Genomic DNA, 15,298 nt, shown 5'->3' with positions numbered 1-15,298 from the left:
TGCCAAAGCATCCTGCTTGTTTACTCCATTTTTCAGTTGCGTAAAAATTGTAGCTGCCCCATTTTTAATACCTTCTTCCCCAATCTCTTTATTGCACACGTGACAGTGACATTGCAAACAGCCAAATTGGGACCTACTGAATTCTGTAATGCTTGGCACTCCATAAACAAAGGAAGAGTCAGGTATAATTGTGTTTACGTTGAATTGGTTATAGTTTGTTTTCTAATATATGTAAATTAGGTATGAGTCATTAACACTCACTTGTGCGCTGCTGTATATATGGAATAATTTAAAGATGATATTGAAAGCCTGCAGAAAAAAATCTAAATAATTAAATCCATGTTCTTTCTTTTAAAGCAACTGGAAGAAAAACTGAAAGGACAGGCTGATTATGAAGAGGTTAAGAAAGAATTAAAGTAAGTGTTAAATGCTTACATAATTTTTTCACAAACTGTAGTTCAACAATGCTTGTTAAATGAAGCCACAATGTTCTTGGAACAATAAAGAATTCAGTCAAAACCACAAAGACGGGGAAATCGGGAATATTGGCAAAAATTGCATCCAGAACCAGTGTGACTGCTGTCTCAAGAGTACTCCTTTTTGCTGCAGCAGAGTATTGCAATGGCAAATAATGCAAGTGTCCATGAAGAAAAGGCGCTAAAACAATCATCCACCAAGGGTAAAAAGTTTGAAAATCCATGGTATTTTAGGTGGACCACTCTTTAAAAATCCCCAGCCAACAGCTGAATCTAATATGGACCAGGAATTTAATGCAGGGCCTTTGGCCATAATGCCTTTTCTATGCCTTTGTGAGCCAGTGTTCAGCACTTTACCATTTTAATGCTGTGCTTGTTTCACTGTATATTTTTGCTAATATATTGTGGTTTTAAACTAAAGCCGCATATAGCCTCTTCCCCTTTCAAGGTTTTTTTTAGGAGACTTAAAAGAGCCTCATTTTAAACTATAACAAGATAAGCTGTCAGGTTCAGAAGAGAAGTTTTTTGACTAGAAATATGTTTAGTGTCAAGGTTTAAATAACTGCAAGAAACTCCATCTCTTCTTTCATCATTCTGGCATTTTTGTGTGTATTTTAAGAAGACTGAAAAAATGTTACCTTGCTTAATGAGGTATTTCAGATGAGGCTGGTAGTCATGTGCTTTTGTTTACACGTCCCTGGAGAATACGGAAAGCAGGTTTGGTTTTGCAAGCCCAGTGACTGCCCAGCCTCTGGTGCTGTTATATTCAAGCCACACTGGCTGCGGTTCTGGTTCGCTGCCAGCTGCAGCACGCGCTGATGTAGGTATATGGTTTCAGTCAAGCGAAATGACTTGTCCATTTCTTTGGTCATTATGTCTGAATATTAACTGGTCTCAAAAAAGCTTCATCGTTTTAGTGATACAGGTAGATACGTCCATGTTCTCTTCTGAGTTAAGGAAATGCACCTTCAGATTTCAGCCAGTTTATGCCCTCAGGTGTAAAGTAGTGGCTGGGAATTAAGCCACAACCTTCCACTTTGCTACAGGAGTTACTAAATGTGAAGGTACTGAAACAACAAATGAGTTTTAAATCCTACCTGGTTTAATGCCTTTACTTTAGATACGAAACTCATTTAGATCCCTGTATTCCTGGCAGTAATGCCTGGGGTTTTTTATTTTTTACAACACTGATTTACCTGAGGGCAAGTAAGAGGTCCAGGAGAAGCCATGACACAGGAGTCTTCATATAGTGCTGCTGCCTGCTCCTGTTATTTCGAGATGAGCCTGCGGTGAAATAGATGGGAGAATCTCCGGGAAGTGGCCCTTGTTGGGTGCCAGTACATTAACTCATGGTTCTGCTGGCTGTTACAGCTTTTATATCCCCCTAATTTGTGGGTAACATTTCTTTGTCTGGGCAGGCTGGCTTTGGCTAGCTGGTGGGTGGCCTGGGGTTCACACGCCGTGCTGCTGGGTGGTGCAGGGGACTAAGAACCTCTCTGAGAGCACTGCAGATGTGTGCAATGCTGCATCGTCACAGCAGCTCATTCATGCCACCCTCTCTGCTCCCAAATGGTCCAGAAGATGTGCCAAAATCTAAAAGTGCATCACCTGGGAGTGACAGTCTGATCTGAAGTGAAATGATGACAAGTCTATTGCTATAAATCTGGTATCTCTTAGACTGAATCCTACTGTGCCTGCCTTTGTGCCCTGAAACACTGACAAATACGAGCTGCTCATAACGTGCATACGCACCAAGAAAAAAGGTATCTTGTCAGTAATGAAGAAAGAGAATAAACTTCTCAGTTGTTCGGCACTGATGTGTTTTCCTTAATCCTCCCAAGGATGTTAGAGGCATTCCAGGCTGAGGGATCTCAATCAGCCAATTTCTAACCTTGGAGGAACTTAACTGGATCCGCGTCAAGATCTGAGATGTGAGAATTCCTTGCTTTCTGCATTGGCTTTTGTGCCAAATGGCTTTTAAAACTATTTTTGAGATCTGAGAGCTCTCTGTGTCCTTTCAGTTCCCTCTCGAGTAATACGACAGTGCTAACCCTCCTGCCTTTGCAGTCGGATCATAGGAACAGAAAGTCGAGCTGTCCCAATGCACACTTTGCTTTAGAGTAAGATCTTTCAAGTCGTCTTAGATGTGCAGATTCAAGTCACAAGATCATTCCTTCAAAAAGACTGAGTCAAGATCTCATGGGCAAAGATATTCCTGGTATCCAAAGGGGAAACATTTTGCCTCCTCATATTCCTGAGGAAAATGTCTCTTTTCTGACACATTTAGAGAGTCATTTTTGACATGTTTAATGTTAACATTTTTTGAAAAAATGAACCTGACATAGTGAATATTCCTCCAAGGGCAATTCAAGATACCATCAACCAGGTTTCTAGTATATTTTGGGTTCTAAATGTATAGGAAATTACCTGTGAAATTGCCAGAAGGCTGTTTCAGGTAGCAAAGAATCCACTTTAAGTAGGCAGAGGTCAGTAAGTTTCCAGCCGAGGTTTGAATACGCATGCCTGCTCCAAGCTCACTGGAAAACACGGCTGCTGCAAGGTTCAGGGTACTTTCTGAAGGTCCCAGCAGGCAGCAGGTGCTCAGAACCAAAATGCATTGGTAGAGCAGCCTGTGGAAGTGGAGGGCACAACAGGATCGGGGCTTTAAAGCCAGACTTTCGGTGCCGAGAACCCGATGCACACACTACGTTCAGACGTACTTCGCACTTCCGACCAGTTTCAGTCTGGTTCTGTAGGCAGCACGGTAGTGGTCAGCGCACGTCACGCGTGCTCCTCCGTGAGCGGGCGGCTGCTTTTGGTTTAGTCTCGTCCAGAAGGAACGCGGTTGGTATGCTCCAGGACTGCTCTGCATGGCAAACGCAAGCGCGGTAAGTGGGGATTACTGGGAGACTTGTGCTGCAAGTGTGCTGCTGATCTGAACCGAAACGGGAGAAACGCCTGTGATTTGCCGTGGGAAGTTTGCCACAAGATAAATGCTGTTACAAATTGTTTATTTTTAAATTCAGATGGGTCTCCTTATTTGACCGTCCCAAGGACATACATTACTACGTGCTGTCCTTTCAGAGGCTGTACCCTGCAGAATACATAGAAGGATGAAACCAGTTACCTGCCAGTGACTGGAGATTTTCCTAGACGAGTCTCTGTATATTTATCTCCCCCAGCACCTTGGAGTCCTGGTAGCAGAGCCGTGCCTCTGAAGAGGTGTCCCAAGAAATGCTTGCTTTCAGCAGTGATAGGAACCTGAGTAAACGTGCCTGTGATGTCAGTATAATGTCACGGTCTTTAAGAACTCAAGCCATTAATGCACAACCGCTCTCCTTGACTGCCAGGACTCCATTAATAGCAGAAAAGAGGCACTTTTGCGTGCGGGTGAGCTGTTGCGCCCATGTAAAGCAGGGTCTTAAGCAGAGTCTTAACAGCATTACTTTATGTGCTTCTGTATGAGATGATGGCTGTAATCTACAGCGATTTCTGCTGGCAAGAGGTGTCATCCAGTGATGCCGTATGATGAAACTGATGGCCAGAATTTTGTGATTTTATTAATTACTGTATTTGTAAGAGTGCCTGTCAGAATCGACAGTGTATGCATCGAGTACACGCAGATGCAAAATACATGAGGTTTCTGTCTCGGAATGACTTTTTTTTCTTGCATTTGCTATGACTTTGCGTGATCTTGAATGAGTCACCGAGGCCACTGATTTCCAGAGTGCCACTTAATGGGCATCTAATTCTGGATTAATGCGCAGACAGATTTATAGAGGAGCTGGACGCCACATGGTTTGCGGCAGTTAATGAGTGCTGGGTGCCTGGCTGACTCCTAGTGGCATCCAGAACTAGTGCCTACATCTTAATATTGACCTTCTGCTTTTTTTTGACCCAGTTTCCACATTTAATACATGGTTAAACATATGCCCCCTGCTTCACAAAGTTCCTGGTGCTTTATACATGGAAAATGCTGTATAAACACTATCTATATCTGTTTACGTATTTTTCTTCAACAAATGAATGGCGTCTTTGTACAAAGAGAAGCTGAAATCATTTATTGCTTCAGTCTGAGAAACTTAACGTCCTACCTGCAGCAGGCCTATTTAAAAAAATTTATAAGACAGAGCATAGTAACAAGTTTGTATTCCTGTAAGATTCGCATTTGCCAGACGATACAACTCTAACCGAAAGACTTTGGAGGGAGACGTCCTTTGACCGCTCAGTAGTTATATAAAATATTGACAATGAGACTATCAGATTCTTCTCTTAATGTACTTATAAATATTTGGATCTTTCATATTTCTTGAGAAATATTGTGCCATTGTGTCTTCCCTTTGCCATAGAACTAGGAGGTTATTAAAATGAAAAACTGCCTTTTAGCCTGTAGTGTCTTGGTTGGGAAGATTATTTGTGCATATTTTCCTTGATATGTGAGCTGGTGTATATTATATAAAGTACTGTAACTGTGGTGGCGATTCCCCTGTTCTGTTGCTTTGCTGCAACTTTTTCATTCCCTTCAAGCTTCACAGATAAATTTATATCGCTTTTGACAGCTTAAAATGTTATATCCTTATTAACCTTTAAATTTACGCTTTAAACTGGCCTGGTGGGATTGCATATGGAATGATTTAGATGACGCTGGAGAAAATTTTCGTATCCAATAACTAGTTTGAATAGTTATTCTATATTCATTATGAGGCTGTGTCACTGCAAGGAAAGTTGTTATCACTTGAAGTGTTGCTGGAGAGTAGGAAATGATAATGTTAATGCTCATTAGTGCAGTTGTTATGAAAAGAAGAAATAGAAAATAATTTTTTTTTCTGCCTTCCACAGTATATTGAAATCCATGGAGTTTGCACCATCTGAAAGCTCTGGTGCGCAGGTACTGAACCTACTTTTGTTTTCTTTACTTCAGCAGTTCAGTTAATTAACAAAAAAATTGTCTTGCAGTTCGTTGGTGTTGGAACGGAGAATTTCCTGTTGATGTTGAGACATACGGGTTGATCGTTGTTTTCCTGATGTTTTCTTATGTAAAAAGCTGAACTGAACATTTTTTGCCTGTTAATTTCTTTTAAGTGGTCAAGGACAAAGAATGACGTTTCAGCTGTGCTGGAGTGGATAACCATAACGTTGTGAAGTTGAGTTTTTTAAAGATACTAGAGTTGGTGTACAGCTGCGCTGAGATTTGTGTGTTTTTTGTACTGACAGTACGCTGAGCAAGGTTTTTAGCATTTTTAGGTCTTTGTTAGCCTTGAAAATAATGTTCAGAAAAGAAAACAAACCTTTGAGTACTGAGAAAGCAGGACAAAGCTCTGCTATTCCAGCAAATTAATCTTGCTTAAGTTTAAAGGTTACGAATTAAATTCCTGTTTCTGAAATCTGAACCCAGTATCAATATACTGGGATTAATTTTCAAGACGTTTTCTAATGATGAAGGGTTAGATATTTAGTGGAAGGTAAATGGCAGGTTTCTGTGAGTGATTTTATTTTTGAACAAACTGTTTATGCTGAAAGGCAGCATTTCAAGGAAATGCTTAACTTGGGTCAATTGACCTAGAAGAAATAATATAATCTTAAATCCTATTTTAATCAGGTTAAAACAAGTCTACAGCTTTGAAATCGAAAGCGTGCCAGTACCATTTTAAAATAAGTAGGAATAAGAAAATTACACATTTACACATTTTAAAGTAACACAGAATTGATGAATGATTTACAATTAAAATTAAACAGTGAATCTCTTCTATGGCTCACGCAGGAGCACTGAGCGATTCCTGCAAATGTATGCATGGTGAATTCCCTAGCTGCGTTCGTGGCAGAGATGAGCACTTGTTTTCTTCTTCTGAAATCCTTTTTAGTGCCTGAGTGAGACTCTTAATGCTTTTAGAAACAAACCTCCCACTTTGATTTTCTTTAGGATGCATCTAAACCACTGGAGGTGCTGCTGCTGGAGAAGAACCGCTCCTTGCAGTCCGAGAATGCCACGCTGCGTATCACAAATAGTGACCTGAGTGGTAGGTTGACACAATTTTCGGCTCTTCTGGTTTGTTTGCTGTCTTGTAAAGGGAGGGAGGGCTGAGTGAGAGATGAGTGTCTGAGCTAATGCATGGCAGAAAGATTAAGAGGCAACAGGAACACTGAATAATGTTTGATTTCTGCAGTTTTATAGGCTGGATAATAAAATAAAACTTGGAGACCTCAGAGAGTCTTTAAAGGCTAGGAAAGAGAGGCATTACAAGATGTACCAAGTGGTAGCGTTTGAGGCTGTCTTCTGTTTTGGGAACAAATCCATCCGTGGCACCAGAAGTCTCTTCCCCCACACACAATGTTATGCAAAATGTTTGCATGTAGAACACAATAATCTTCCTGTCTGATACACTTAGATATACTACCAGCAGGTCAGCTCGGAAAAACAAAATACTTTCTTTTTAGCAAAGCGTGTTTGCCGTTTAGCTTTCCTATTGTGGGTTTTTTACATCTTGCGTGCACATTTTTTAAATGGCAAGTCATGGAATTTCCAGATACTTGAATGCTTATGGTTTTTGCAGCTGGAAGAAAGTTAAAAGTTGCCACTGGCCCTGGGATTACTGAATTCTGAAGTGTTTTATGACTTTAACTGAGTGATCTTGGTGCATCCACCTAACGGTGATTCCTTTATTCAAATTGGTTTGTTCCAAAATGTAAATGTTTGCTGCATTTGGGTTCAGTCAGGTCCAATGAATAATGTCTTGAATGAGAGACAACAAAGAGACTTGCTGTCTGTAACTGCATTTATTTTAAATGTATAACTGCACTTCATGTAATTGTTCTAGTTTTAATGTTTGTAAGGGGGATTCTCCAGGCTGCAACATACAAGAAAGGTGCAAACATGAAATGCATGTTGTTTGTTTTGGGGGCCTTGTTTGGCTTATTAAAATTTCAATTATGGAAAAACAAACAAAGAAAACAAACCAAAACCAAAACAAAAACAAAAATCCCACCGCCACTTCATTGGCCCTTGTAAATCTGCACTTTTTCCCTTTGCGGGGCAAACTTTGCATTTTTTTATCTTGGTTTTTCCCTCTTTGATCCCCCATAATGCATTATGTTTGACCTTCCTTGTAGGGTCAGCCAGGAGAAAAGGGAAAGACCAGCCTGAGAGTCAGCGTCCTGCAACCTTGCCGGCCTCCCCTCCTTCTCAGTTGCTCCGCAACGCGGGGGAGCAGGCTTCCAATACTAATGGTACACACCAGTTCTCACCAACGGGTTTAAGTCAAGACTTTTTCAGCTCATCCCTGGCGAGCCCCAGCTTACCCCTGGCCTCCACAGGAAAATTTGCACTAAACTCTCTCCTCCAGCGACAGCTAATGCAGTCCTTCTACTCCAAGGCAATGCAGGAAGCAGGAAGCACAAGCATGATTTTTTCAACAGGTCCTTACAGCACAAACTCCATATCTTCCCAAAGTCCATTACAACAAAGTCCGGACGTAAATGGCATGGCCCCGTCTCCCAGCCAGTCAGAAAGTGCTGGGAGCATCTCTGAAGGCGAGGAGATAGACACGGCCGAAATTGCACGTCAGGTGAAAGAGCAGTTGATCAAGCACAATATTGGACAGCGGATATTTGGACATTATGTGTTGGGACTGTCGCAAGGGTCTGTGAGTGAGATACTAGCCCGGCCAAAGCCATGGAATAAACTGACTGTGAGAGGCAAGGAGCCATTTCATAAGATGAAGCAGTTCCTCTCGGACGAGCAGAACATCTTGGCTCTTCGCAGCATCCAGGGTAGACAAAGAGGTAAGCGCTCGCCGGCCGAGGGCCTTGCCCTGTTTTCCTGTTAGTTACAACTGGTGAAAGCGGGAAGCGGCCCTGTACGGGGCCGTTCGTGCATTGCTGCTGCTTTCACCTGAGTCAGATGTCAGGTGCAGAAAGTACGGCTTTCTAACTCTGCTTTCGGCACTCAAGCAGGTTAGTATCTTTGCTTATGCTTTTTTTAGCTGCTGACTCGTGTTTGTCAGCAGGAGCGAGCAGCAGGGACGCTTACATCCCTCACTTCCCAATAGCTCCGCGTCAGAGCGAAATACAGACTGAAAAGGGCCAGTAGCTACTAAGGGTATCAGCCCTCAGAAGTGCTTGAGAATTTTTATTTGGGGTTGTTTACTGAGACCAGACTTTTGTTGTGTCTTGTGCGATATTTTTTTTTCCCCCCCAGAGTGTTTTGACAAAATATCGTAGGTGATGCATGAGACGAGCAATTAAGAAACAATCCTAATTTAAAGCAGCTTTGCATATTTAAGGCAGTGATTTTAAGAAATGCATTAGAACGTGCATTTCATTGTGATTCATCATAAGCGAAGACTGAGATTTACATTTAGAGAAACTGAAAAGTAAGTTGTTTACAGTCAAGAAGTATTGGAAAGGACAGGCAGGATTTTCCTAGATTTTGTTTAATCGAAAGCACACACTGTTAGATTTATGTTCTGTTCTTCCTTTTGATGATCGTACTTGAGGGGATTATCTGCCCATCTTTAACCTCTTCATTTTTGGTATCTCTAGACATTTATTTATATCTGTCTAATCTCCTTTCCGAACGTAGCTGTAATCTTTATTAACAAATCAGCCAGCCTTGCTTCTTCCAAAGTAGCCAGCTCCTCCAGCGCTCAGACAAAGGCTCGAGGGGGCGAGGACAGCTCGAACCCTCGCGTTCAGAGACAGGCTGCTAGCTTCTCATGTCACACAGCCCGTGATGTCAGAGCGACCATCCCCTGATTGTTTTGTTCTTACCAAACTTGTTTTTCAACAGAGAATCCAGGCCAGAACCTGAACAGACTATTTCAGGAAGTACCGAAACGAAGAAATGGGTCTGAAGGTACGTCACAGGCAGGTGTTTTTCTTTGCAGTCGATATCTAGGAAGTGGAGTGTGCTTTAGCTGTGTGTTTCCTTAAAACTGTGCAGTTTGATTCTGGCCTGGAATCTGATAGAAAAACAGACAGTAAGTATAAAACAAACCATGGGTTAGATGAACACTTCGCTTTTTCTAATTCTGCTGCTGCTGTACTAACGTAACGCTGTTTGGATACTTTTTCCCCTCCCAACCTCACTGCGTACGCAGATAAAAAGAGAGAAGTGATAGAAGTGGCTTTATAAAATCATCAGATCTATTGAAATGCTCTCTTTGCTATTTTTGTGATTTTGGAGGGAGAAAGTTGCACGGTTAACGTATAATCCAACATCAGTCGCATACTGCTTCTGCTCTAGATTTACTTCTTTCTCCTCATGGGGCTTGCGTTGACAAATACACTTTAATACGCCGTTAAATTAGTGTGATACTTAAGTCAGTATGGTGTATGAGAAAGATAACAAGACACGTGAACAGCAGGTCGGTAAATGATCACTGAACAGGAAGTACGGACATTTTCTTCATTATAGATTAGTTGCAGAATTTTGCTTTTAGCAAAACGAGAGGAAGAAGAAAAAACAAAACCCCAAAACTTTGTATTTCACTCCAGTCAGAAATTATCTAGCTCACTTACAAATTACAATCTCATAATGAAAAATGCAGCTAAGTGCAATAGCATTCACAGTCATAGTTTTCCCTCTTTTTCTTCCTCTTAGTGGTTAAAAAAAAAAAAACCAAAAAAGAAACAACCAAGTAATAGCTCTTAGCTGGAGAGTACTTCAAATGGTTTCTGCGTTTAAATGACTGTTTCTCTTAATGTATTAACCTCTAGAAGGTTAAAAATTATTTTTATCTAGTTACTTTTTAATTCTGTTTTGGGCTGAATGTATACTCATCCTACTTTGCCTAGCAGCTGATGCAATTTTTAAGATGATTCCTGATCCTATGTTTTTAGCTTTCTTCCTTTCCCCTCTGGTTCTTTTCCCTTCTGTTTCCTCTCCCCCTCAAAAAAAAAAAAAAAGAAAAAAAGAAGAAAAGAAAAAAAAGAGAAAAAAAAAAGGGGGGAAAAAATAGACCTACATATGTTATCCTAGAAAAGGAATATATGACCACCTAGTTCTTCCTCTGATGATGTCAGTGTTCTCATCGTTCCAGTGCAGCTAGCGGGCAGGCTTTTGCACAACTAGGATATTTTTCTTTTATTATATTAAGTACGTTCTTGGTGTTGTAAATATTGGTAAAGGTCCTACGTAAACTGTCGTGTTGGCAATATCTCAGTATATACTGTCTGTCTTTGTGTTAAAAGAACAACCAAACAAATAAAAGTTTTCCCAGTGTCATTAGTTGCGTTTTCCTCTTCAGGTAATATAACCACAAGAATCCGAACCACAGAGACTGGCTCTGATGAAGCCATCAAATCCATTCTCGAACAAGCCAAAAGGGAGCTGCAAGTACAGAAAACAGGTACGGTCTCATTTTGTCTCTTGCTCCTTTTATTTCAGAATTTAATTAAAACAATTACCATGAGCTTTCTGGTCAGTTAATTATATTCTAAAAACCTGGAGTGTAGGCTTGAAAAGCTTTTTTTTTAATTTTTTTTTTTTTAAATTTAGTGGAGTTGTTTCTGTCCATAAGGCAGCCCAGGTTAAGATTACATGTGTCACGGCTTGGCAGGGTCTCTGCTCAGCGATCTGCCCGCTCTGCACTGCCCTGCTCCCAGGGGAGTAACGCTGTGAAATTTCTAAACACCTTTTTTTCCAAGAGCAGAGCTCTGCCTTCTCTACACCACTCCACCCCTGCAGGCAGTCACTCTGCGGGATGAACCTACAAAATCCTTTCTTCTACCAGTTTGCTCCTTGGAAAGGGAATGGCTCCTGCCTTCTCTTCTCTTCTAACTCAAGCCCCAGGGACAAACTGCATGGGAGAGGGAACTGAATGGATTTGTCAGGGTGAAGGTCGTGATCGAGCCAGCAATTACCAGTCACATAGTACCATCGTACTGCGGACATCATGTACTGAAATTATAACATAGGCAAACTCAGTTCTAACTTTTACATAACTTTATTTTTGATTACAGAATGTATTCAGTGAATGAACTGGCAAATCCAAAAAGCATTTTCTTTCCCAAAAACATCATCAGTTTAAGATTTTAGGCTGAGATAAGTTTAATTTTTCGTAGTATGCTGTTGCGTAGTTAACATTTCTGTCTGCTCCACAGCCCTCCTGACTTAAAAGAGTTTCCAGTACTGCTGAAGGGCTAATGCTGAAGTAGAGAGTACTGTGCACTACTTCTGTGGTTTTTTTTCAAGTTAATACTGATTTACAGTTTTGGATAGTTGTTTTTTAAATGAAAACTAAGCTAATCTCATGGTAAAGTATAAAAGACTAGTTAATACACAATTTAAATAACACGACTTTATACAAGTAATGATTACATAGAGGAAAATGTGGGCTGTGTGCAGGAAACTGCAAGCATGTTGTTCAATAGCATGTTTCATCTGAGAATCTCAGCCTTCCTTTCAAATATTAATTCACCCTCAAAACTCTCTATGAAAGCAGTAGATAAAACAGAAGAGATAGTCCCACTGTCTTTTTTCCCGTTTCTTAGCTTTTCATGTATTTTGTATCATGTGACAGGAAAGAATGTAGGGAGGCAAATTCAGAAATCTATTCCGATGAGGCATAAAGTTACTAGAATAATATGTAGTGTGTTTCAAATCTTATTTCACTTTGAGACCACTCCTTGCAGTGTATGGGTTCCCTGTTACTATCTAGTGCTTCACTTCCCCCATTCTTTGTAGAATAGCTTTTAGAGGAACTGGTTTTCAAGCACTGGGGACCTCAGTGGAGACTAACTTAAATGGAAACAGATGCCATTGCAAAAACCTTCTGGCTCTGCAGAGATAATCTACACCCACGTTCCAATCTCTGCTCATCCCTGACTGCTGCAGCACAGCCACACGAGTCCTTGTTTGCCACTGAAATACTGCATTTAGGTGTTCTCTCTTTTGAAGGTGCCCGTGGCTCCATGCTAGGGCTTCGGCTAAGGCAGAGAGCGATGGCCAGGCATCAGCCTGATTTTTGTAGAGCTGTTTATTTCAGTGGTTGGGACCATGGAACAAGAAAACAGGAAGCAGGAGCGTATTTAGCTTGTCAAATGAAATAATGAAGTCTCTTACTAAAGTTCTTGCTTTGTTGTAATTTCTGTGTTAAATTTTTGGAGTTAAAAGGACGCACCTTATTTATATTGGAAGAGGATATTAATAGTCCGTCCAGGTGAATGCAGCTGTGTTCAGTTTTGAGTGCGTGTTACGATTCATTTGTGGAGATAGAGAGTAGTGGAAGCTTAAGTAACTTTGTAAATAGAACTATAAAATGTTATGGAGTACTTGGGGTGGGGGAGGAAGGGGTAAAGGCTTGATTTTCAAAGGCATTTATTTGAAAATTTTTACAATGGTGGATAACAGGCAAGTAGTACTAGACTTCTGCAGCTGAGTCTGCGCGTGGAAATGTCCAGCACTTTGGCAGCTACAGTAATTTTCCAGGGAAGAACTTTGGAAATCTTACCTTATTTTGAAAAGTGCAGAAAAGTTTTCACTGTGCTTAGTGAAAACTCCTCCCTCCCTTCCAGAAATGTATTGCAGCCCTTTTTCTGACCGGGAAATATGTACAGTTAGCACATGTTGAATATAAAGCCATATTCCTCTGTTGCATTTAGTCTTTTGGTTGTTTTTCATAGCTGAGCCGGCTCAGCCGCCTTCTGCATCTAGCAGTGGCAATTCTGATGATGCTATTCGATCCATTCTGCAACAAGCCCGACGCGAAATGGAGGCACAGCAGGCTGCCCTTGAACCTGCCTTAAAAACACCACCTTTATCTCAAGCTGACATTTCTATCCTCTCCCCCAAACTAGTATCTACACCTGCAATGTCTTCGGTTTCCAGCTATTCTCCTTTGGCCATATCCCTGAAGAAACATTCATCTGTCACTGATTCCAGTATCTCTGCATTGCAGAACCTCTCTGGGCTCAAAAAGGAGCCTCAGGAGGCACCTGTTTTAGAGCTTCATGGAATAAGTGATTCTGCCCAGGGTATGTTGAGGCATGTTAAAAATGAGTTGGGACGTGGTGGTGTTTGGAAGGACCATTGGTGGAATACCGTGCAGCATGAGAGAAGAAATACAGCTCTTCCTGAAGATATAAAAGTTGAGGAAGCCAGTGGTGGAAAAGAAAAGGTCAGCAATCAGACTAGGCCAGATCGTAGCCAGCTCCAAGGACCATCTTCTTCAGAGTATTGGAAAGAGTGGCCAAACGCTGAATCTCCGTACTCCCAGAGTTCTGAATTGAGCATGACTGGGGCGAGTCGCAGTGAGACGCCACAAAATAGCCCTCTCCCTTCATCCCCTATCGTGTCTTTGTCAAAGCCATCCAAACCTTCAGTTCCTCCACTGACACCCGAGCAGTATGAGATTTATATGTACCAGGAAGTGGATACGATAGAGCTAACGCGGCAGGTCAAAGAAAAGCTAGCAAAGAATGGCATCTGCCAAAGGATCTTTGGGGAAAAGGTAAAGAACTGGTTATCTCTTGTTCCACCAGTATTGTGAATGTGCGTTGTGCTCCTTACGTCAGTACGGAGCTCAGTTTAACGGAGGGGGATATGCCACGTATGTCTTACGGAAAAATGTTTTTGCTTCGTATTTTAAGTATTTTAAAAATAAGCTCACAAAGGAAAGTGTTAGTTTTCCTGTACTTTGTGAATTGCATAAGTTTCTATACAAAGATTGGCTTCAGCACTTGTAATTAGAAATGGGGCCCCCGAGTTTAGAAACATTGAAAGCTGAAGCAAATGTTATTGAGGCTCAGTATTTCATGCTTAATGTAATGAATTCATGGAATATTTGAGTAATACCATTGTCATGACTGGAGAGTCTTAAATTTGTTATAAGTGAAGATTGTGGACACAAGAGCATTTTTTCCTTTTTTTTTTAATATTTGGAAATGCGCACAAGGGTATTTAAACAAACACACTGAAAATCCCCTACCTCTCCTTAGTCTTAAGTCAAGAATTCACAGACATTTCTTATACCTGGTGCTTGGTATCTTAGTGTGCTTTGAGACGTTTTTAAGCAATGTTTGATTACAGATACGCGATATACGATAAGACTTTCTGAAGTTCTCACGTTGTGGGCCCTAAACGTTCGACACGTGGGATTCTGGGGGGGTCCCCAACCACCAGAACACGCTTCCCAGGCTATAAGAAGTGGTGGACATCTGGTGTTTCTTCTTTCTTTAAAGAATTGAATCAATGTAATAGTATAATAGGAGCTGGCACTGCGCTGTTACCTTTCACTAAGATGTAAAATGAAAAGCCTGACCTTTTGGGGTCATTAAAGATCCCGTGGCAGCTTTCATTAAGTATGATTTTTAACCCCTGTACCTGTGCTGAATTCCAGGCAAGTAATTGCGTTCTGCCTGTCTGAAATTCCCCCTTCGCAGCAGTCGGCTGTATTCTTAAATATTTGCTTACGTGGAGCAGCCGCTGCTACAGGTGAAAACACACATCGTTATAATTCATATCCAAAAAATCAACCAAATATAGGCCTAGTCTCAAAAGTCCCAATTATTTTTGTTTGAGAACAAAATACATGCCAATCATTTCCTGTTTTATCTGCCTGTGTGTGCCCGGACTTTGTGTTTTTTCCTGTTAGAACTGATGAAACTGTTTGACACAAAATATGAAAAGCATGCAAATCTCGCACCATCCTTCTGCCGTTTGTGCTGCCGCTCCGTTCCTGCAGGAAAAAACCCACGCTCCAGAAGGAACCCGTGGCGGGAGGAAAGCATTTCCATCCGTTACCTACAGACGTCATTTTGCAGTTTTACTAATTGTCCGTATAAAACCGATTTGAGCAATGCAGCAGTAAAGGAAACCAAAGTGA

At 41.2% G+C, this 15,298-nt stretch overlaps 1 protein-coding gene across 7 annotated transcripts in view; it reads left to right on the top strand.

Annotated features, from left to right (window-relative positions):
• CUX1 (cut like homeobox 1) overlaps positions 1–15,298 on the top strand; it is a gene marked incomplete at both ends in the record, with an annotated part of 282,299 nt that overhangs the window by 200,781 nt on the left and 66,220 nt on the right. For 6 of the 7 annotated variants that reach the window (XM_082008642.1, XM_082008646.1, XM_082008645.1 and 3 more), the window contains 3 exons: positions 358–416; positions 5,316–5,364; positions 6,397–6,493. In XM_082008642.1, the coding sequence (XP_081864768.1) occupies positions 358–416; positions 5,316–5,364; positions 6,397–6,493 (205 nt within the window). Of the gene's footprint in view, positions 1–357; positions 417–5,315; positions 5,365–6,396; positions 6,494–7,583; positions 8,256–9,261; positions 9,328–10,720; positions 10,823–13,097; positions 13,925–15,298 lie in introns of all 7 variants that reach the window. The other variant, XM_082008641.1, reaches the window with a different exon arrangement.

Source organism: Phaethon aethereus (genome assembly GCF_964289735.1).
Source record: "Phaethon aethereus genome assembly, chromosome: 19".
Classification (NCBI taxonomy): domain Eukaryota; kingdom Metazoa; phylum Chordata; class Aves; order Phaethontiformes; family Phaethontidae; genus Phaethon; species Phaethon aethereus.
Note: the sequence above shows the minus strand (reverse complement) of the source record. Positions and strands in the feature narration are given on the sequence as shown.